This window comes from Hypoxylon fragiforme (assembly GCF_022984875.1).
Source record: "Hypoxylon fragiforme strain CBS 206.31 chromosome Unknown GGS25scaffold_3, whole genome shotgun sequence".
NCBI classification, from domain to species: domain Eukaryota; kingdom Fungi; phylum Ascomycota; class Sordariomycetes; order Xylariales; family Hypoxylaceae; genus Hypoxylon; species Hypoxylon fragiforme.
The window spans coordinates 2,278,572-2,300,606 of NW_026054758.1; the positions used below are offsets into that span (position 1 = coordinate 2,278,572).

The following is a 22,035-nucleotide window of genomic DNA, read 5'->3' on the forward strand; positions in this document are numbered from 1 at the left end:
TCGTTTATCATCTGTAATGCTCCAATGTTCCTTGACTTGGAATTCTTGTCTGCGTGGCTCAATTGGTAGATGACGCGCAGAATGCCCAGCGTGGCCCGTGACATGCCGGATGAGTAGTATCGTTCGTGACACAAATAAAACTGGTGCGTGGCCTTTGAGATGTTCCTAAATACTATGCCGCCGTATATAAAGCTCTAATATGCTTAAATTGATCGCATAATAGCTATGCGTTTTATCAGCGTCGTCATACCATCTGCGTAAGCAGTTGATGAATTGAGATGCTGTCTGGGCTCATTGATAGCCCTGTTTGGGATGGGCTGGCCAACCCCAAGACTTATTCTCATTCGCATTTGAAATGCGACGCCATGCTGAGCATTAAATAACAAGTACGATCAGCCCATCCATACTCGCAGGCATCTTCGATGCTTACAAGTTTCTTCCTCGATCTTACCTGAGCCTGGGTGAATATCAAGAAGGCGATAGAACCCTACCTAGGCATCGCTGTTTGGGAGAGAAAGAAAAAGGGACCACTCTCGTCTTGTATGGGTTATCGGATTGTGCCGAGAATATTATTTGCACCGATGAGTACATCACACTGAAATATGATTCTGTCGGTGGCGTGAACCGTGATAGAATCGTCTTGGTCGATTATCTGAAGATTATTAGGGACGTGCATTCTAACAAAGTGCTAACAAAGTACCACGATGAAAGATGCTTGTAAGACGCTTCCCCTTGGTTACCTATACACTCGCGTTGAAAACATAGAACAGAAGACCGAAAAGGACTCTTCTTGTCAGGGAACGTTAGCGATCTGTTTTTTCGTCTCGGGTGGGAGTGGGAGCGTGTTAATACTCCTTTGTCTCTGTTATTTTATCATCAACATTGAGCCGCCGTCAGATCTGTATTGGGAACTTGATATAATCCCAGCTTGATCTACACGTTTATTACCTATCACCTCCATTTTCTTGGGCGGAACGCTTGGTTGCAGAACAGTGACTTTGGAAAGCTTGATTCGCATTGATTATATCAGTTGTGATAATCTAACCGGTAGGATGGGTGCCTCGCACAACCCCGAGCTTGAGAACTAGCAATTTCACCCGGAGTGATGCAGTCTCCTGTGCCGTGCATGTAGCTGTTGAAATGATAGAAAAGTCTGCATTTTGGGTATTGTAGACGAATAGATATGCTCAATTACCCGATGCTACGTACAACACCTTTGCAACGAATATGAAGTCTGTGTAGGTGTAGCAGATTGACTAACCATCATGGCGTGGACCGTTGATACCCACTAGGCACCTACTAGGCACTAGGTAGATACTACTAGTAGTACCTATGATATCAAGATAATAGGTCCTGACTAATGACCCTGAGTTGTAAGAAACCGACGTCTGAACATTGAAGTGATTGAATTTCTAATCATTTCCATATCTTATGATACAAATATTGAGTAAAATTCAGATAAAAATTCAGATATCATTTAACTAATGCCTCCTAACTTTAAGCGTACTAGGTTAACTTGAAGTAACCTAAGTTGAACCATTGAAGCCTGACTACTTGCATGTGGCATATGCCATGTGCGAGGAAAGCTCCGCCACCATGTGGCTTAGCATTCGTATACTACTAGGTTAGTAGTAGTTATGTCAAATCCAGTGTCGTTCTTACGCGGCCAGATGCCCGGGTGGTATCAAGTTAGGTACCAATCTGGTAAGTTACATAGTATGAATTTGCAAGGTATGACGGTGATTCGCCCCTCCAAAACACCACTGGGCCGACACGACACTTTAAATACCTAAATACCTACCTACTACTAGTAGTACCTTACATTATTTGTAGGCAGGCAGCTTTATTCAGCTGAATAAAAAATAAAAATAAAAACCCCTAAGGACGGGCTACAGCATCTCACAACTATTATAACCCCCTACAAAAAATCTGACTGACACTTTATTTAGGGTGGCTTTGCAGGGTCCTACGCTTTCCCAATCTACCACCTTCGACAGCCCTTCCTTTCACCTTTTCCCAATTCGACCACCAAAGCAAGTCATACCGCCTTCGATACATACATACATCTACATTCTTCCTTTAAATATTTCTCTGCCACCTTTCTCTTTCTTCCAACATATCTTGTTGTCTCGTGAGGACTTGCCCTTTCCCTTCCCCTCCCCACAAATTTCTCTTTACTCAAGTCGGTCATTTTCGCCGTCTTGTCTATCTTGTCTACCTTGTTCGCACACCCTCTTTAACCTATTTACCTACCTGCCTACCTACCTGGTACTTGGCCATAGAGGAGCAGGATAATACCCCTCCCATCAGTCGCCATGGCTGGCCCCGCCTCTCCTAACGAAGGCCCTACCTACGAACCACCACAACTCCCGCCAGGATGGATAGCGCAATGGGATGGCACGAGCAAGAAATACTATTATGTCCAACTCTCGACTGGCATTTCACAATGGGAGACACCAACCCAAGCTGCGCCGGGAAATACGCCTGCCCAAACCACCGAGCATCCATATGGAATTCCTGGTCAGCAAGAACTCATCACGCATCCCGACGGCACACAAACCGTAAAACATCCCGATGGCCGCATGGAACCAATCTTGACCACCGAGGCTACTAGAGGACTTGATGGACCCTCGGGAGAAAGAGGATTTGGTGTAAGTTTGCATGATCGATGATGGTTTTCTTATTTCAGGGCGAAAATGCTAATATCCTCTCGTTATCGCAGAGTTTTGCGTCCAATGCATTGCTGAACCAACTCTCCGGCGGCCACGGAAAGCCTCACAGTGGCGGTGGTCACAACTCGGGCTCTGGCGGTCTAGGAGGTCTTGCTGGTCAGTTGATAGGTGGTCTTGGAGGAAGCCATAGTAATAATCACGGAGGCTCATCTGGTGGCCACGGCGGAGGCACTCCTAGCAATCTCGTAGGCCAACTGGCCTCGAACTTGTTCTCCTCAGGCCAAAAACCTCAGCAGTCTCAGAGCTACCATGGAAGCGGAGGACAATCCCACCCACCTCAGCACTCCGGAGGGCACTCCGGAGGCCTCGCCGGCTCTATGATGGGAGGTGTTGCGAGTATGTTTGGTGGACATGGAAATCAATCAGTACGCTGCTTTCCAACCACAGTCTTATGAAGATCCCCTCCCTAACATGTTTTGAAGGGTCAAAATTACGGTTATTCGAATTCAGGCCAAGCAGCTGGATACAGTGGTCAAGCTCCGCCAACATCTTACCAACCGCCGAACGCTTCAACGCCGTCCTACAGCTCCCCGGCTCCCCATAAACAAAGCACACCTTCATACAACCCTCCTGCTCAGCATGGCACACCACAATACCCACCTCCACCTAGCCAACATGGAGTGCCCTCATTCCCACCACCTCCTGGCCAGACAGGAGTTCATCAGAGCACCACCTACACCAGCTCACCTCCCGGCCAACAGCACCATAGCCCTCCTTACGGCGGGGTACAACCTTCAGCACAGCATCATAGCTATGGACATAGCCCAGCTCCTCAAGGACATGGTTATTGTATGTAGCCTATATCAAGCCATTAGTAGTACTTCGCTAACATGACATCTCAGCGCAACAACCACAATACGCGTCACCCCCACCAAACCAGCCTCAATACAATGGCCATCAACAATACCCACCGCCTCCCCCCACGTATAATAGCCAATCGTACAGCATGCCACCACCACCACCGTCAGGTCCTCACGGGTACACAGGACAACCATCCTATGCCAATGCTGGACCGCCAATCCCTACGGGGACGCATCCTCATCACGGCCAGGCGGGAGGGTACCCCGGCAATTGGTAATAAGACAAAGATGTCGACTGCAATTGGGGTTCGATGAATTTTTAGGCATATTATAGACCGTGGGGTTTATTTTTCTCTCGTTTGCTGCATTATGGCCGATTCATACATAGGATCGATTTTGACATTGACTTGCAAGCAGTTTAAAACATGAGTTGATCCACGAATGAAATGGAGATAATGTCGCGATTACGGGTTTGCTTGTGGTGACGTGGAATAGCTTGACGAATGCAGACTATGAATTATGATAACCGGGATCGGATGATGCTCTCGTTTGGATTTAGAAGGCAATTATAAGAGGCATCAGTCAAAGCCCTCTACCATTTTACTGCATCTTCTTTTCGCTGGATGGTTCTGCTGCTATAACACGAATCCATGTTCCGATGGATCGTGCCACGAACCAGGACATGATAGATACCACCACTATGTAGCCTACCGTGGGCAAAAGTGAGCGTGGCAGCACATTGAGAACAAATGGGTCAAGGATAATGTCCACGTAAACAGGTGGAACATGCTTCATCAAGGCTTTATCCATTGTGTAGTAATCCGCCGCAGTTAAAATCTGGAGAAACAGGACTGACGCTTGTCTCTCGGAGCTCGCAGCTTGGATACTCTTAGCAGGCTTAGATCGAGACCCATCTTCAATTTCAGGGGACTGGCGGGACCAAGAGTATCCCGACAATTCTGATATCAGTTCGGGGGTCTCAAACACAGTCTCCAGGTCGTAAGTATTAATTTTAAACGCAGTAGGTTGCTTAAAAACTGGTCAGCCTTGCTAGATTTATAGAATAGTGGAATACTATAAGGTTTCGCCATCTTCACTCACGGTTGCGGCCCAGCAGACTCTCACTTCATAACGCTGGCCTTGGACGAGGTCATCCAGGATAAGCCAAGTAGCTTTCCCGTGCGGCCAAGTGACATTGGGGAACTGGGCGTTTAGATGTGTCCGTATGGCCGAATTTGTAGGTGTGAGAACATCGACATGTAAGTCGTCGAGGGTCGGATGTGCGGAGGGGATGTTTACGGCTGGTGGACCAAGGAATATAGTCTTCTCGGTGTTGGCATGGACGATAGAGATTAGCCAGAATAGTATTAGAGTGAGATGGGATAAAATTATAGACATGATTGGTATTACTAGGTATGTATTATGAGATTATGGGGTGGGAGAAAGTACATAGTATGATACTATGATGGATGGTTCGAATTTTATGTAGTAATTAATGGTAATATTACGAGCAACAAGATTAGGTGTTTTAGCTTCTTCTGATTATTGAATTAATTAATCATAACTTTTAATTATCAATAATGGACAGTGAACCCATTTGCATATGCCTATTCAAGTTACATGCAACTGCACATCTAACTAACCTAACTAACCTAACCTAGATCATTTATTACATACCTATGTAGATTTTTCTTCTCTCTGTGCTGGCATTGGGCAATGGCGGAACATATTGCGTATTGTACAACGTTGAAGTATATGTATGTATGTACAACTGGTAGGCACATGGCAGCTACATACATAAGCTTGATTGGCAGGCAGTTGGCACCGGCGAACTACAGTTAGTACAGTACAGATTGCATATCCTTGGAGGTTTCCTGGACCTTACCAGCTTAGGCTGGGCTCCCCCCTGCATTTTGACAATTGACGTGGTCTGTGTGCCTTCTTCCGAGTCCAATTAGATCTAATTAGGTCCAATCATCAATGGGAAATCTCATCCATGGATGTCAACAAAAAACGCTTCTGGACCGTGGAACCTCCTTGCCCAACCAGGGGTGAATTTTTAATCCGCCCCCCACTTTGATTTTTAGTAAAAGCGACCCGTCCCAAAAAGCATCAACAGACAAGTTCTCCTTTCGACTCGATTTCAACTCCTAACATTCTCATCACCCACACTCTTCCTTCAATAGGGGCTGCTTTTTCATCTGCCTGCTCCCGTTTCTAGTCGTTCACTTCCAGTTTACTACAGATTTTGCATTGTATCTTCCTTCAAGATGCGCGAGATCATTAGCATCAACGGTATGTTTCCGTCAAAAAACCCCCCATTCTAGGGCACGCGTTTTCCTTCACCGCATAATCCATGTCTCATATTTTCAACCCATCCACCAAATATTCAAACGCGAATAATGAATGCATGCTAACTAATTTATCTGTTCATAGTCGGTCAGGCGGGTTGCCAAATCGCCAACTCTTGCTGGGAGGTATGTTACTTCACGATAATACCGAATATTACATAGAAAGAGGCACCGCATGCATGGATGAGCCACACAAACCTCGATAACCCCGTTGCGAGAACGCACTGAATTTGGAAGTTGCTAATATTTTTTTTTTTTCGCTCGTATAGTTGTACTGCCTTGAGCATGGTATCCAGGTAAGTTTCAACTGAAATGAATCTCGTCAAGATCCTCACTAATATATCAATTGTGTAGCCCGATGGTTTCTTGACCGAAGAGCGCAAGGCCGCGGATCCCGATCACGGATTCAGCACCTTCTTTTCAGAGACTGGTATGCATAAATTCATTGGAAAAAAAAATTAAGCTGTACTTATGAGTGGTAATCTAATCTCTCCCATACAATAGGTCAGGGCAAGTATGTTCCTCGCACTATTTACTGCGATCTCGAGCCCAACGTCATCGACGAGGTTCGCACCGGTACCTACCGCAGCCTTTTCCACCCCGAGCAGATGATCAGCGGCAAGGAGGATGCGTCGAACAACTACGCCCGTGGACACTACACCGTGGGCAAGGAGCTCATCGATCAGGTCTTGGACAGAGTTCGCCGCGTCGCCGATAGCTGCGCTGGTCTCCAGGGTTTCCTGGTCTTCCACTCCTTCGGTGGTGGTACCGGTTCTGGTTTCGGTGCCTTGTTGATGGAGCGTCTGTCCGTCGACTATGGGAAGAAGAGCAAGCTAGAATTCTGCGTCTACCCTGCTCCCCAAACTGCTACCTCGGTCGTCGAGCCCTACAACTCTATTCTTACCACACACACTACCCTCGAGCACTCTGACTGCTCTTTCATGGTCGACAACGAGGCCATCTACGACATCTGCCGCCGAAACCTTGGCTTGGAGCGCCCCAACTACGAGAACCTGAACCGACTGATTGCTCAAGGTATGGAAAAATCTTAGGAAGACCCTTCATTACTTTACTTTGAATATAATTAGCTAACATGACCTAGTCGTTTCTTCTATTACCGCTTCTCTTCGATTCGATGGTTCTCTCAACGTTGATCTGAACGAGTTCCAGACCAACTTGGTGCCGTATCCTCGTATCCACTTCCCTCTGGTTGCTTACTCACCCGTCATCTCGGCCGCTAAGGCTGCCCACGAGGCCAACTCGGTTCACGAGATGACCATGTCCTGCTTCGAGCCGTACAACCAGATGGTCAAGTGTGATCCCCGCCATGGCAAGTATATGGCTACCTGCTTGTTGTACAGAGGAGATGTCGTTCCTAAGGACGCACACGCGGCCGTTGCTGCGCTCAAGACGAAGCGAACTATCCAATTCGTCGACTGGTGCCCAACCGGATTCAAGATTGGTATCTGCTTCCAGCCGCCCGAGTTTGTCCCCAACGGTGATTTGGCCAAGGTCAACCGCGCCGTCTGCATGCTCTCCAACACAACGGCTATCGCCGAGGCCTGGTCTGCTCTGTCCAACAAGTTTGACCTCATGTACTCCAAGCGCGCCTTCGTCCACTGGTACGTTGGTGAGGGTATGGAGGAAGGCGAGTTTTCAGAGGCTCGTGAGGATTTGGCTGCGTTGGAGCGTGACTACGAGGAAGTCGCCACTGATTCCCTAGAGGCTGAGGGAGATGTCGAGGCTGAGTACTAGGCTGGAGAATATTGCCCTATGCTACGTGTCACGGCCAGAGGCATTTAATATCACTCCCACTGTCGCATCCAATTCAGGCGTGCCGCGATAGCACCCTGTCTTTTTTACTAAGGGGGTATCGGACGCGTCAGTTGCGCTGGAGTAGCACAGGAATCTGGAATTTGATCGTTTGATACCAGTGGAGAGGCAGCAAAGGGAGGCTTTTTATTCGTCGTCAGTGACAGAGCCTAGTAGCAAGACCAGTTTTATACACTTTGTACATCCTGTCCTAAAGACTTTTAATAGCACGAGTTTCTTGCTCGGGTATTCTTCCTAGTATATTCCGTTTTCCTCTTCTCTATTCTGATAGAGAGATAGAGACAGAACTTGTAACTTGTGTGATCTTTCCTAATTTCTTGCTTGCAACTTCGTTTTCGTGTCGCTTGATCATATATATACTACCTATGCAGTGTGACAGACTTTTTAGACCAATGATTGAATTAGGGAATGGGCAAATCCCACTCTACTCGTGGGCGGCCTTTCACGCTATGCGCGGTCGAGGCAGAGGTCAACCAATTGTGGGATTATTCTGGATTGCAGCTCGCAGCGGCATGCATATCTACCTGTCCCGTAAAAAAATGGCGATTCCAAATGTGGGTGCTGCTGCAAGCACTCGTGACAAGACCCCAGACAGACCTTTCGGTTAACTGGTTGGAACTTGACTCATATGTAGGCCAAGGTATTATAGGTAATTATAGGTAGGTTACCAGTGTGAATGTAGGCCTATCTACTACCTAGTATGTTGTGAATGGATGAATGAATGTAGATTTGACGAGAGCCTAAGGATTTATTTCGCCTTCTTGTGTGTTCTAGAATCGGGAGTTCTTTTTGGTTTCTTTTTTTTTTCTTTTTAATTTAGAAAAGCAACGGTGATTGCTCGGGTTATTTTGCATAGGTACAATACATACATACTACTTACTGTACATATGGGGTAGACAGATGGTTGAGTTGGGGGTACACATGAGTTTAAAAAAGATAAACGGCATCATGCAAAGTCAAATGGAATTAAAGGATGAAGATACCGTGACATATCGATTTAAACCTAAGGTTTGACATGCAAGGAATAGGGTAAGTTAGGTATAAAAAAAAGTGTCAAGAGTGTCAGGAATAAGCGACAGGCTTACAACATGAAGCCACAACCAGGCAGGCAGTTGGGACGGTGCTGCCAAACCCGGGAGCCCGGAGCTCAGAGGAGCTACTGTGCGTGAAAAGTGGCCCCGTTTACGTAGACGTCCGTCAGTTTAGGTACCCTCATTTGTAGGCACAGACTGCCCAGGGCCTAGGGTATGTATGTATGCAAGTATTAGGTAGTACAGAGGTACTCCAGCCTCCTCAGTCCTGCGAAAAGCGAAAGTTGGAGTTGGAGACGCCAAAACATTCAATGTTCATCAAAACATCCTCCCACCTTGTGATTTTCTGAACTTTCGCCATTTACATTGCCAAAACACAATCTAACCGGTGTTTTGTAGCTGAAGCTCTAAAGTAGCTGCGAGCCTCAGAAAACAGCGAACCATCCCATATACGTCTTGACTACATAGTGACCCTATTGTCAATTGACTTTCTTAATAAATAATTTCTCTCTACCCGAAACACCCTCACACTTATCAGCCGCCGAGCTCTGTCTTAACTCGAGAACCCCGGTGAGCTCGGCTGCGCAATAATGTCTGCCGAATCTAGCGTTGAAGCTGGTAAGATATGATACTTCTATTTGGATAGCATCACTGGCTATTATTCATCTATATTCATCTATATTCTTTACCTCTCCATTTTTTATCACCATGGAACCCATCAGCTAACAAATATCGCTGCAGCTGCGCCGGCGCTTAACCTGACGCCTGAGGAGAAGCGAGCATACGGCCAACTCTTCCGACAAGCAGACACCGACAATGTAGGCGTCGTGACAGGAGAGATCGCCGTTAAATTCTTTGAGAAGACCCGATTGGACTCGCGCGTTCTTGGTGAGGTAGGTTTTGATAACGCCTCATATGATGATGATCGATAGATTATATATCCTAAAAAGAGATGCTGACTGCTTCCTAACGACGACAGATCTGGCAAATAGCAGATAAAGAGAACCGCGGCTTCTTGACTCCAGGTGGCTTCACCGTAGTCTTACGACTTATCGGTCATGCACAAGCAGGACGCGAACCGACCCCTGAACTGGCCGCCCAACAGGGTCCCTTGCCGCGGTTCGACGGCATTAATATCACCACCACTGTACCACCACCACCACCGGCCCACCCGCCGCTACAGTCGCAGGGAACTGGCAACATTCCTATTCGAATACCGCCCTTGACGCCGGAAAAAGTTACCCAATATGCCGTATTATTCGAGAGGCAGAACCTTCAGCATGGCGGCATTTTGGCGGGCGACCAGGCCAAGAGCATATTCGAGAAGTCGGGGCTGCCTAACGAAGTCTTGGGGCGCATTTGGCAACTTGCTGATACAGAGCAACGAGGAGCCCTTGTGATCACCGAGTTCGTCATCGCAATGCATCTCTTAACCTCAATGAAGTCTGGCGCCCTGAGAGGCCTCCCGAATATTCTACCTGCGGGACTATACGAAGCCGCTACACGACGCGGCTCAGCATCGAGACAGAGCCCCACAGCCACTGGCCCCCCAATTCCTGCTATACCACGACAATTGAGCGGCCCGGCACAGGTTCGAACGAATAGTCCGCTTGGAAGACCTCCCTTGGGTCCCCAGGCTACTGGCATACCACCTCCGCCGACAGGAACTGACTGGCTGGTCATGCCCGCCGAGAAAGTAAAATTTGACGAGTTCTATACAAGCCTGGATAAGACAAACAAGGGTTTCATTACCGGAGAGGAAGCTGTTCCATTCCTAAGTCAATCTGGCTTGCCAGAAGATGCTTTAGCTCAGATATGGGATTTAGCAGACATCAACTCAGAAGGTCGGCTAACTAGGGACACATTTGCGGTCGCTATGTACCTCATTCGTCAACAGCGGAGCAGGCGAGATTTCCCGCTGCCTACGACCCTTCCGCCGAACCTTATCCCGCCGTCGTTGCGAAGCCACCCTCGCCCTCCGGTCGGCCCGTCGCCATTTGATGTCCCAGCTGCTTCTCCTCCGCCGCCGCCACCTCAGCCAAAGTCTGCTCTCGACGACCTATTTGGCCTCGATGCCTCCCCCACCCCAGCTCCAGCGCAAATTCCAGTCTCAACAGGAGGTTCTGCGACAAGAGATCCCTTTGCCAGCGGTCCACCAGCCTCGCCACTGCGGGCTTCCCCCACCGCTAACACGTTCAAGCCTTTTATCCCGTCGTCCTCCTTTGGTAAAACTCTAACGTCCCATGATACCGGAGGTTCTGGAACCTCGTCTCAAGCTCCAAGAGGGCCTGGTCCTCTAGCTCCTTCTGCGATGGACGATCTTCTCGGCGACAATGACCCGGAAATTAGCAAAAAGCTGACAAATGAGACGACTGAGCTGGCTAACCTGTCCAACCAAGTTGGCTCTCTTTCCAAGCAGATGCAGCAGGTTCAAGGACATCGCACATCCGTGCAGAACGATATCAACCAGGCAAGCGAGCAAAAGAAGAATTTTGAACAACGCCTATCTCAGCTACGTGCTTTGTACGAGAAGGAGGCTCAGGATGTTCGTACTCTAGAAGAACAGCTCAGGAGCATACGTGAAGATACAAAGAAAGTCACGAACGAGCTGATTTCGATAGACGGCGTCTACAAAGATCTACAAACCCAGCATCACCAGATCTCGCATGCGCTCCAGGCCGATCAGCAAGAGAATGCGAGCCTCAAACAGCGTATCAGCTCTGTCAATACCGAGATTGCTCAGCTAAAGCCCCAAATTGAAAAGCTCAAGTTAGAAGCTCGACAGCAAAAGGGGATGGTTGCTATCAATAAAAAGCAACTTTCTACTGTCGAAGGTGAACGTGACAAGCTAAGGGGCGAGGTGGAAGATCTAGCCAAGAGCAACGAAGACCTGTCTCGCAAAATAAACTCCAACTCACCAGTCGCTACGTCAGCTCAAGTAGCAAGCCCAGCACCGTCGACCAATAGCGCCAACAATCCATTCTTCAGGCGAACAGGGAGTACAGACATAATGGGTACTTTTACGTCGCCTCCTGTCAAGTCATATGGTGGCGATAAGTCGTTCAATGACATCTTTGGCGATTTCGGGAGCGATAGTGCCTCACCAGCCCCGATGACTTCGTTCAAGCCTCAAGACACTGGCGCGTCAACGGCCAGTATCGGCTCGTTTGCTACTCCAAGTAGCTCTACACCGACAGTGAGCCGACAGACCACTTTGGACCCCACAGCATCAAACGACTCACGACAGCATAGTCCGAGTTTCCCGCCGTTTAGCGAGATATCCGACACGTTATCACCTTCGCGCCAGGTTTCGCCCCCGGTTAGTCGGGGTGGTGACAGCGCTACAGCCCCTTCGGCAGCCCCGATGGAGCCAGCTTCCACGGGCCATAGTGTGGCATCTGGCTCTGATGTTAATCAGAAGTGGCCGTCCGCACAGAGCGAAGACAAAACGATGCTTCATGGTGATGGATCTATTCCCGGCTCGTTTCCTGACGACACTCCGACTGCCCCTGCGCCAACCACACCGTTCGCCGGGAACAGAGACAGTGACCTATTTGGAAACCTCAAGGAATCCGGCAATGTGAAGGTGGACTTTGACTCTGCTTTTGCAAGCATGACCAACTCTTCAAGTAAGCCTCAAGACAAGTCGACCAAAGACAATTCTCACGCATTCTCAACCTTTGATTCAGAGTTCCCACCCATCTCTGAGCTGGAACGAGATGACGATTCGGACTCGGCGAGCGAGGGAAATCGATTTGATGATGACTTCGCACCTGCATCACCTACCGACAAGAAGAAGTCTGAGCCCAAGGAGGCTCATCAAGCCCCAGCTTCTCCAGCGGCTTCGAAGGCGAGTGCTTCTGCGGTCGAGGGTCCCGCCACAGAGAGTGTGGCCTCGGCATCGCATACCTCTCAGCCGGCAAAGTATGCCTTCTAATAAGATTGCCTCCATAACTATACTAACGTCAATGCAAGTGATTTATCCGCATTCCCCGAGCCACCGAAGGCCTCCCCATCAAAATCATCGAGCTCTTTCGTCCCCACACCGACTAAAATAACGAACTCGGCTCCTATTGCGCCGAAAGGTGCTTTCGATGACCTAGACGACGAATTTGCGGACCTCGAAGATGCCAAGGAGGGTTCAGCAGATGATGAGTTCGCCACCATGTCGAGGTCTAACCTTGATGATTTCAACCCGGTCTTTGACAGCAGCCCACCCCCGAGTCAGCCTAAGAGCGAGTCGACTAATGCTTCAAATGCATTTGGAATTGACAGCAGCTATGATTTTGGCAATGTTTCTACTACCTCGAACGCTACTGCTAGTGGTGCTCCAACCACGAATAACACAAACAACGCATCCTTCTCAAGCCAGGCTCCTGCAGCGCCCAATAATCAAGATTGGGAAGCACTTTTTGCCGGCTTAGATTCTCCCAACGACACGGTCACTAAGAACGGCGTAGATGACAACAAAAGTCCTGGCCACAGCCCGATTTCGAGCAGGCCCAATACCCTGGAAAGGGCATTGAGTGACGAGGGAAAGCATGACGACCCAATCGTCAAGAATCTAACTGGTATGGGGTACTCTCGAACGCAGGCGGTCAACGCCCTAGAGAAGTATGATTACAATCTCGAGCGGGTAAGCCGCCTTCGTTCTTCCCCAATATCAGACTAAAGCGCTAATGTATGTAACAGGCCGCAAATCATCTAGCTAACCAATCCTAGAGCTAGCTAGGATTGTAATGCAACAGAATGCATTGAGAACGCAGGATGGTTGATTCATTGTTTTGATACGAGATACCTCATTGTATAGGCGCGGTTTGGTTGTGGAACTTATTTGGGAAGTTTGACAAAATGAACTTGAGTCGAGTTGTGAGGCTTGAGGGAGGGAAGAGGAGAGGAGAGAGGAGAGAGGAGAGAGGAGATGGGAGAGTGGAGAGTGGAAATTATTCGCCGAGGCCTAGCAGGTTGAAAGGGCCAATGATTAATGTATAGTTCTGTATGTAACTGTTGTCGACACAATACCTATCTGTTCATTTGTTGCATTTGCGAAGTTACCCTTGCGAAGCTGCCTTTGAGAGAAGAAAATATTGGGTATCATTGATGGTTCTACTATCTTCAAGTGCGCTTATCTTATACCTATGTACCAGGTCGGTATCAAGGTAGGTGGTATTTTATCCTCCCTAGCAACTCCGGCCGCTTCTAAAGGATATAAAAAAAATCATGTACAAACAGTCATTTCATATCATCATCGCTTGCCCCCTACTACCACTGCTGCCTTTTTCCTAACTACCGGCAGGTTTGGCTGTCGTCTTCATATGTGACCCGGCTTCGTCATCCGTCCCGACAACACCGGCACCGGCACCGAAGCCCTGTTCCTCATCCCCAAGCTTTTGGTAAAAAGACCCGCCCATTTTTTTCGTCTTCATCTTTTCCTCCCCCCCTTCCGCCTTTCCCGTCTTTTTCACTGCGTTCTTCTCTCCCACAGCTATCTTCTGCGCTCGCGCAACACCCCCCAGCTTCCGACACGTCCACGTCACCGCCTGGATCAAGGTCATGTACTTGAATGCTCTCCATGCCGGGTCCCCGAGGTGGGATTTCCAGAGGCTGGGGCGGGCGCCGCGGGTTTGGCGGGCGCGTTGTTCGGCGGCTGGGTTTTGGTGTGTTAATAAGTTAGGGTTTGGGGGTGGGTGTTTGTAAGTTGCTTGTGTGTGTGTGTAAGGGGAGGTGGTGGGGGGGGGAGATAGGTAGGAAAGGGGTAAAGAGAGAGGGAGTGGAGTAGGGACTTACACTGCGATACGAAGCGGCAGAATAGGTAAATGAACCCGCAAATCCATAGCACGCCGCAGGTTATCAGGAGTATGGCCCACCATGGCAAGCCGCTGCTACCACTACCGCCGCCACCGCCGCCGCCGCCTCGGTAGCCGCCTCTGCTTCCTCCGCCCCGTCCGCCGCCTTTGGGGATGGGGATGGGGATGCGGGGGAGGAGGGTGAGGAGGTGGGGTGTGTTCATTATATTCGACGGGACTTGTTGTTGGGTTGGGTAGGTAGGTATTGGGTTAGGATAGGTCAGGTGGATAGGTATACAAATAGTATGTTCAAATTGTGTGTATTAGGTATGTCAGATAGGTATATATGTAGATAATAGATAAATGTGCACAACCAGACGTGTGTTGACGGCACCATCCCTTATATCAAAACCAGCCCTCCCCCCCCCCCCACCCATAACAAAAAACAACAACCTATGTATTTTTTTTTAAATCTGCGATTGCGCCTTGCAGTGGACCTCCCCGCCGATTCTGATTGCCATTACTATTGAAACGGGGATGCCTGTGCAGGCAGCCAAATAAATTTAAGCCCTATGGAAAGTAGGTGCCTCGATGGGCTGTGCCTAACTAACTAACCCAGGTCTCCCCCGATGCATTAGTTCCTTGGCGGACTGGTTCAGCCACCGCTTCGAGAAGGCAGGCGTTTAGTTAACTATTACTTACTCTCTGGTAGTTCATGGAGGGAGAGGGGAGAGGGGCTCAGTTGTCGATTGTAATTTGTGTAGATCTGTAAGGTCGTGGGGGTATTAATCAGACTGCGTATTGAGGTTAATATGGGCTTTCCCCACGTGGCAAGGCATCTGTCTTCTAGGTAGCAAAAAGTTAAGCATCAGCATAGGACGATCGATACTAGGAAAAGCAAGATCGTTTATTTATCTAGCTTATTAATGATTCTACTTGAAGATTTCAACACTAGGGGACTCTCCAATAGGCGGATATCTCCGGGTTGTGGGGGGCTTTGCTGATGCCATCCGCACATTGCATTGTAGCAGTGCATCATTCTCCTCTCTATCTCAACCTAGAAATGATCGGGAGAAGGGCAGTGTTTGCGTTGGGTTGTCATGATGGTCGTTTATCAGCAATGGATCGTCAGTGAAATATTTTTTTTCAACCTTCCGTATTGGTGGCGGGTGGATTTTGGTAATTATGCCTTGAGTTTTTATACGATCTCCCGAATGGTCTGGTAAGTTTTTGCACGTGATTGTTGAGGGGCTCGTCAGGTTGATTGAGTGTTGAATGATTCGAGGCCGTTGTGGATATGTACGAGAACTCGATAGTGGCATTGATTGAAGTAAGAAAACGGTCACATATTTATAGGGTGAGTATTAGAACTTGGGGGCTTTAGGTAGATAGGTAGACTAATACCTATGCATACATCAATTATTGAAGGATTCATGAAGTGCTTGGTTTATGAAGCTAACTAGGTACCTATGTAGGTAGTCATTTCTTCATTCTTCAAGTCGCGCCCCTTTCCCTGCTGTAAAGAGCTAACTCAGGTACATAATCTCTCATCCCGACTCCCCGTTTACGACATGAAGCGGGCTCATGTTAGGGCAAGGAATCTAATCCCATCCCTACTCATCCATCGAAACACTAATGATCCTGCGTCCTCGCGGATCGGCGATACACCATCTATTCAACCTCACTTTCCGCGAAGACGGGGTATAAGAGGACCCTTCCACCACCGTCTTGTTTCAACGACATGGTTCCTCGTCATATTCCACCCAGCCCTCGACTATTCCGCGGCTAACGGTGTGGTTATGCTCTTCTCCTCCAACTTATTGCCATCAAAGACACCGCAATATCCCTACAGCCTCGCTGCCAAGGCAAGATAGAGCGAAGTGTGTGTGTGTGCTCATCGCAGTGCCGTTATCTCAGCGAGGCGCGGTGTCGACAACCGAGTGAGGTCGAAAGGGACGCCGCCGCCGCCCATATCTCGCTCGCGCCGAAAGTCCTGCGTCTCGGTTTTGCGGTTTATGCCGCAGTGTTCCACTTACGTCGAGCCAGACGAAACAAAAAGACGGGAAGGCAATCCCACTGACTAGTTCTCGCCGATGGGGCCTAGGCCCGCTTTTCTGTCGCAGCACCGGACTCTACGAGCTGTAGTTGGAAGCTATGTGACGGGACCTGTCGCATACTAGGTAGTAGATCTGGCCAGGGGGCGTGCACGTTGATCTCGAGATGGTGATATCTCCGAAGATGCCGACGCTGATGACAAGCCACCACGTACCACGCTGACAGTAAATAGGACGGGGAACGGCGAGGATATAGCCGCAAGCTAGCTGCTTGGCCATCGAAGAGGAGCTGCATCTCGCAGAGAAATTTGCTTTGATCCGCAAGGAGTCAGATAAGTACCTAGGTAGATGCCATGGCAGCAGTCGCGCTTCGGGCTCAAAAGCGAAAGTCGCACAGGATGCCGAGTTACGCCATCCAGAATCGCGCCCACGATCGCTAAGAGGTATTCGCGACAGGAAATCGGGCTGGATATCGAATTGAAGAACCCCCCTCCTGTCCTCTTCTCCGCTCCCTTTTTCGCCGAGACTTTTGTTGACACTGCCCATTATGCGCTACCCCCCCCCTATCCCATCCCTAGACCGCCGAAAGCTCGCTCCTTGGGTTCGAGTCGGCCTCATTCCTCGGATTCCCGTCGGCTTCATTCCGCGCAACGGAGTCAGCCTCGTACCGCGGATAATTCTTCGCTGGCGTGTTCGGCGCTTCGTACGGCTGCTGCTGTTGCGCGAACCCTGCTCCGGGGGCTTGCCAGCCGTACTGCGGATTCCCGTACGCCGGAGTCGCGTTCGCCATCTCCTTCTGCTGCTGCTGTCTTCTACTGTTGCGTCGCCGAAGGAAAAAGACTAGGAGGAATAAGGCGGCTATAGACGACAGCGCGATCACGACGATGCCGACGATCCAGCCGGTCGTGATGGCGGTCGTCGTGCGGTTGAAGGTGTCGCTGGTTTCCTGGAAGCTGCTGCTGCTCGTCGACATGGTGAGATGGGGGTTTTTTTGGGGGGGGGTGGATACTTAATTATGTATGATTAGATGTGTTGAAGAGGATGTAGATGTTGAGGTGTGGGCTCACTTAAGTAAGTATAATTGAGAGAAATCAAGTAGAATGAGAATGAGCAAGACTATTATGACTTTTTCTTATTTGCTAATTATATATATCACCGCTCCCGTGCTTGTGAAACCTTCCAACAACAACAACAACTGCTGCTGCCTTATGCTATTTGCTACAATAATGCGCTTCGCTTGGGTGCCATAAATACCTGGCTACTGCGCCTTCGTGGCGGGCCTTAGTGTTGACGATCTCTACCGATTCGGCCCCCCCAAATGCCCTGTTGGCTCGGCTCGGCCACCACTGGCCTGTGATTTTTCGATTCCAGCCGTCATCTTTGTTCAAGATTCTTGGCCAGATCGGGTAAGAAAACAACCTTGCTCAGCCTTTCACCGCGGCATGTCCCTGAATTTCAGGTCTGACGGCGGTAGAGAGTATAGTTAGCGCTGCACATGTGTAGTTACATAATTGTTTGGGAGATGCTGACTACATATCGGACCTGCGCATAATGGTGCCACCACTGCTGTGGTCATCATTGGTGTACTTGTACGAACGTGATCGCTCCAGTCCTGTGTCGGTGTACAACCAGCATTGAAGCACGGCGTACCGTCGGCCAGGACCGATTGACGCATGAATAAGGCATGTATACAGATGACGCTCAATGTATCACCTACATCGTATCGATTATCTGCCTCCTTGACTTACATAGGCAAGGTACCTAATAGTTATCTATGATACACGAAAAAGAAAAAAAAGCATCCCCGTCCAACCTATCTCGCAACCTTCCCCAGCATAACCCGCGCCGTCTTCCCCCCCAGCTCGCACTTGATATCCGTGTAAAGCAACGAGTCCTTCTCCCTCGGCTGCTCCCACTTCTTCGCCGCCTCCTGGACGCAGTCGCACAGGGACATGTCGCCCTCGACGCACATCATGACGTCTTCCCTGGTCTTGCAAGCGGGCTGCTTCTTCCTGAAGAACTGGCCGAAGCTCGTGCCGACGCACGTCAGCGACAGGTCCTTCGCGACCGTCTGCTCCGCCTTCGGCAGATCCGGCTGGGCCCACGGCAGCCGCGCGGCGTTGTGCAGCCTGTGGCTGCACTCGCACCGCCCCACCTGCGCGACGTAGAGGAGCTGGGGCGCGGCCGTCCCGTTTCGGTGCGAGGGCAGGCCTTTGCCGTCGGACGGCGGGGGTGCGGGCGTGGGCGCGGGCGTGGTGTCGGCCGGCAGGGCGAGACCCGGGCCGGCGAAGAGGCCGGCGAGGACGACGGCGAAGGTGGTGAACTGCATGGTGTCGATCGTGGTTTTATTGGGTGATGGAAGGTGGTTAGGTAGGTATATAAGGTAAGAATAACGGCGTGTCGAGAGCCAAGTGAAGAGGGCTTTTTTTTTTCTTTTTCTGGTGGTTTTGATATTTGGTATGGATATCCCGAGAGATGCTCTGAAGATGCACTTATTTTTACATTTGTCCAGGTGGGTGTCTCCTTACCTTTATATATACAAACCACTTTTTAAGCACTTACACGAGTAAATCATATCTATAGGTAGGTATCTAACCTAGATAGATAGCCTCTCGCCTTTTCGAAAATCGGTATAGCGATGGATGAGCCCAAGCCATGTGCCGCACTGAATGCTACGCCGTTTTTTCTATATTAGACGTGCAAAGGTACAATCGACTACGATTCTAGCAATGATTGTAGTTTTTGGTGGGGAAGGATCTATTAGCATCGTGAACTGGATCCTTGAGGAGCGATGGGGAGATCATCGACAGTCTCGGTGTTGGCGGCCGAGTCTTCGAAAGGAATTGGATCTCTTATAAATATCGTCTTTGTCTACCTACTTAGGTAGGTAGATTAGGTTGGAGATTAACGATTACCATGGAAGAGTACCTATTTTTATCAAATTATGCCAGAAACAGCGTCTTGATGGACCTTTGAAGAAAATCGCATCTCATAAATACCTTCCTATACCACTCAAGGCTACCTACCTACTTAGGTACTTGTTGAAATTGCTATAGATCAGACCAGCCTCAGCTGAAGCAGAACTATCATTGCCCCGAATGAGACATCAAGTCCTTTTTTGCACGTGTTTTAGTGAATGGTGAAGGTCGGGTAAATACTACATATATCTGAAATGAGGCTTCAGATCCCGATTTCAAACGGGTATTGGATATATTTATAGCTTCCAGTTAGAAGAACTTCACCTTACACCGTGCTAACACTGTAAGGAAACTGGGCCATAGCACGTGCAACACGTGCACGCCATACACGCCGCCGCCTTTGTGTTGATTCATCTCATGCTTGCTTGCTTGCTTGCTTGCTTGCTTGCTTCATCACCTTGCCTTCCAGCCTTCTAAAACCGGAATACCATTACCAATTCCTCGTTGGCGCCTTACATATCCGTACATCCAGGATTCCAGATCTCGTTACATAAATTCTGATCCATCCGTCCATCTAACCACATATCTATCCCCCCGCGTCACCTAAAAGATGACAAGGTCAGATGAAGCCACGATCTTCTATATTAGCGTGTATGCCGCTGTTCAGGAAATTCCCTACGGGAAAGTCACCAGTTACGGTCACATTGCAAAGTTGATTGGAACCCGTATGTTTGGATCGATATTTTTATTCAAAATCTGTACTACCTACCGCGAAGAGGTAGTAAATCAGATGAAGGGTTATTAACTAATAACTAAATTGTAGCCCAGCGGCCACGCCAAGTGGGAATTTGTCTCAAACATATCCCGCAGGATGCAGATGCACACTACAACCATGATAATGTACCCTGGCAGCGAGTTATCAATTCCAAAGGCATCATATCGCCACGGTACACTATAGCCATCTTAGTATGAAATGGTGTAAATGCTGACCAAATTGCAGATCACAACCATCAGGTGCTCGAAACCAAGCAGCTGTGCTACAAGCTGAAGGTGTTACTGTCACGACGGGTGCGCTCGGAGAGCTTATGGTAGATCTATCAGAATACGGCTGGTTCCCGAATGAGCTACCTTCGGAGGCAGATGAACGCTAGTAACTGCTTGAGTAGGTAAATTGCCAAGTCAAATGAAACCAGAGATGGTTACGATCATAGCATCAGTGCTAGTGATACATCGGGTAGAAGAGGAGCCTGATATAGAATCGACATTTCTAAGAACGCATGGATGGACACCTAAATGGAACATGTTGAATTAGCAGCGGTTCCTAAAAAGGGTAGGCAACAGAATTTGAGTTGGATAATTATCAGATAGCGGTTGGACATAATTTTTGTCCACATTTAATTCGGAACAGGTCTGTGAGATATGCTCTCTCATCATATAAAAAAAGGGTTGGAACAAGGAAATAATTGGAAACGTACCATAGCTACGGATTTTTAGAAAAATCCGAGTAGCATTGAGATTGTAGTTTGAAACTTGTCAAAAGCTATGGATTCCTCGTCTCCTCAACCTTCCGCTTCTTAGAAGTAGGGGTAAAAAACGAGTCCATAGTACGCTGTCGCGAATCAAACTTCGCACTGCCAATGCCACCTCTAGTCTTCTTCAGACCTTCGAGATGTTCAATATTATTGATCAGCTCGACTTTAAGACCTAGGGCTCGATCAATATGAGGAATAACGCCGTCTTTAGACACTGGTGGGTCTGTGAGTGGCACGGATTCCCGTAGTTCCAGTTTGGCTTGAAAAACGCCAGTATTGCTCCAAGCAACGGATTCTGTGGCAATGGTAGACCTCGAAGGGAACCGTTCAAGCAATGCTTTAAATAGGACACCGAGAATAATACCATGTGCCACTACTGCAACGGCCGCGTTATCAGATACATGTTTATCAATGACTGGAATCAAATGTAAGTCCAGAAAATGGTCAACTCTGATCCTCATGGAATCATGAGTTTCCAAGTCTGACGGATCTGGCTTGTCAACTTTGCCATCAACTTTGACGCCATATTTCTTGCCCTCTGATGACCCGTAGTCTTTCTCGCGTAGCTCAGGCAACCGACATACTTCCAAAGAAACTTGGGATGCCGAGGAATCACCCTTCAAGGAACCTTGAGCTTCGGCGACGGCCTCGGCTGTCTGGTAAGCCCTTTGAAGGTTCGACGTAAATATGTGCTTGACTGGGCCAATAACAGTATGACGCTTCGCGAGGTATGCACCTAATCTTTTTGTCTGGAGGACTCCATGATTGGTCAAAGGTGAATCGCGGGAGCCTGCACTTGGCAATGGTTAGTTAGCATTTAAATATAGGGAAATAAAAGGTAAAAAGGCTTACATACTAGAGACCAGCTACATTATCGACGGATTCGCCATGGCGAATAAGCAGAATGTGCATTGCTACACATCATTCTCTAGACATTCATGTTTTGCTTGAGGAATGATGAGGGAAAAGAAGGAAAGAAAGAATGAATTGAAGTTTTT

At 48.7% G+C, this 22,035-nt stretch overlaps 10 protein-coding genes across 10 annotated transcripts; 5 read left to right on the forward strand and 5 right to left on the reverse strand.

Moving 5' to 3' along the window:
- Positions 1 to 2,315: 2,315 nt before the first annotated feature.
- Positions 2,316 to 3,990, forward strand: GGS25DRAFT_530073 (uncharacterized protein; the record flags this gene model as incomplete). The annotated part of the gene is made up of 4 exons (XM_049265343.1): positions 2,316 to 2,651; positions 2,723 to 3,097; positions 3,155 to 3,521; positions 3,575 to 3,990. The coding sequence occupies 4 exons, from the start codon at positions 2,316 to 2,318 to the stop codon at positions 3,808 to 3,810; spliced, it is 1,314 nt and encodes a 437-aa protein (XP_049119039.1). The 3' UTR covers positions 3,811 to 3,990.
- On the reverse strand, positions 3,990 to 5,140 carry GGS25DRAFT_188791 (uncharacterized protein). The gene is made up of 2 exons (XM_049256695.1): positions 4,634 to 5,140; positions 3,990 to 4,561 (listed from the first exon to the last, which is right to left on the reverse strand). Exons 1-2 carry the CDS (start codon positions 4,928 to 4,930, stop codon positions 4,133 to 4,135), a joined length of 726 nt encoding a protein of 241 aa, XP_049119040.1. The 5' UTR covers positions 4,931 to 5,140; the 3' UTR covers positions 3,990 to 4,132.
- A 506-nt stretch (positions 5,141 to 5,646) lies between these two features.
- On the forward strand, positions 5,647 to 7,881 carry GGS25DRAFT_188832 (tubulin alpha-B chain). Its single transcript, XM_049256696.1, has 6 exons — positions 5,647 to 5,827; positions 5,969 to 6,009; positions 6,153 to 6,179; positions 6,238 to 6,313; positions 6,388 to 6,918; positions 6,986 to 7,881. The coding sequence occupies exons 1-6, from the start codon at positions 5,803 to 5,805 to the stop codon at positions 7,636 to 7,638; spliced, it is 1,353 nt and encodes a 450-aa protein (XP_049119041.1). The 5' UTR covers positions 5,647 to 5,802; the 3' UTR covers positions 7,639 to 7,881.
- Positions 7,882 to 9,036: 1,155 nt separating this feature from the next.
- Positions 9,037 to 13,837, forward strand: GGS25DRAFT_482129 (uncharacterized protein). The gene is made up of 5 exons (XM_049260247.1): positions 9,037 to 9,365; positions 9,489 to 9,640; positions 9,727 to 12,671; positions 12,723 to 13,383; positions 13,440 to 13,837. The coding sequence occupies exons 1-5, from the start codon at positions 9,338 to 9,340 to the stop codon at positions 13,467 to 13,469; spliced, it is 3,816 nt and encodes a 1,271-aa protein (XP_049119042.1). The 5' UTR covers positions 9,037 to 9,337; the 3' UTR covers positions 13,470 to 13,837.
- GGS25DRAFT_482131 (uncharacterized protein) lies at positions 13,838 to 14,959 on the reverse strand (the record flags this gene model as incomplete). Its single annotated transcript, XM_049260248.1, has 2 exons — positions 14,535 to 14,959; positions 13,838 to 14,394 (listed from the first exon to the last, which is right to left on the reverse strand). Coding segments are annotated over exons 1-2 (584 nt in total), but the record flags the coding sequence as incomplete, so codon positions are not given.
- A 12-nt stretch (positions 14,960 to 14,971) lies between these two features.
- On the reverse strand, positions 14,972 to 16,442 carry GGS25DRAFT_188939 (uncharacterized protein). The gene is made up of 2 exons (XM_049256697.1): positions 15,946 to 16,442; positions 14,972 to 15,890 (listed from the first exon to the last, which is right to left on the reverse strand). Exons 1-2 carry the CDS (start codon positions 15,947 to 15,949, stop codon positions 15,586 to 15,588), a joined length of 309 nt encoding a protein of 102 aa, XP_049119044.1. The 5' UTR covers positions 15,950 to 16,442; the 3' UTR covers positions 14,972 to 15,585.
- Positions 16,105 to 16,407, forward strand: GGS25DRAFT_519575 (uncharacterized protein; the record flags this gene model as incomplete). The annotated part of the gene is made up of 1 exon (XM_049263726.1): positions 16,105 to 16,407. One exon carries the CDS (start codon positions 16,105 to 16,107, stop codon positions 16,405 to 16,407), a length of 303 nt encoding a protein of 100 aa, XP_049119045.1.
- A 719-nt stretch (positions 16,443 to 17,161) lies between the features above and the next one.
- GGS25DRAFT_519576 (uncharacterized protein) lies at positions 17,162 to 17,560 on the reverse strand (the record flags this gene model as incomplete). Its single annotated transcript, XM_049263727.1, has 1 exon — positions 17,162 to 17,560. The coding sequence occupies one exon, from the start codon at positions 17,558 to 17,560 to the stop codon at positions 17,162 to 17,164; it is 399 nt and encodes a 132-aa protein (XP_049119046.1).
- Positions 17,561 to 20,017: 2,457 nt separating this feature from the next.
- GGS25DRAFT_189055 (DNA binding methylated-DNA--cysteine S-methyltransferase) lies at positions 20,018 to 20,851 on the forward strand. The gene is made up of 3 exons (XM_049256698.1): positions 20,018 to 20,230; positions 20,329 to 20,452; positions 20,506 to 20,851. The coding sequence occupies exons 1-3, from the start codon at positions 20,116 to 20,118 to the stop codon at positions 20,654 to 20,656; spliced, it is 390 nt and encodes a 129-aa protein (XP_049119047.1). The 5' UTR covers positions 20,018 to 20,115; the 3' UTR covers positions 20,657 to 20,851.
- GGS25DRAFT_530085 (phosphoglycerate mutase-like protein) lies at positions 20,612 to 21,949 on the reverse strand (the record flags this gene model as incomplete). The annotated part of the gene is made up of 2 exons (XM_049265344.1): positions 20,612 to 21,832; positions 21,894 to 21,949. 2 exons carry the CDS (start codon positions 21,947 to 21,949, stop codon positions 21,046 to 21,048), a joined length of 843 nt encoding a protein of 280 aa, XP_049119048.1. The 3' UTR covers positions 20,612 to 21,045.
- Positions 21,950 to 22,035: the final 86 nt, after the last annotated feature.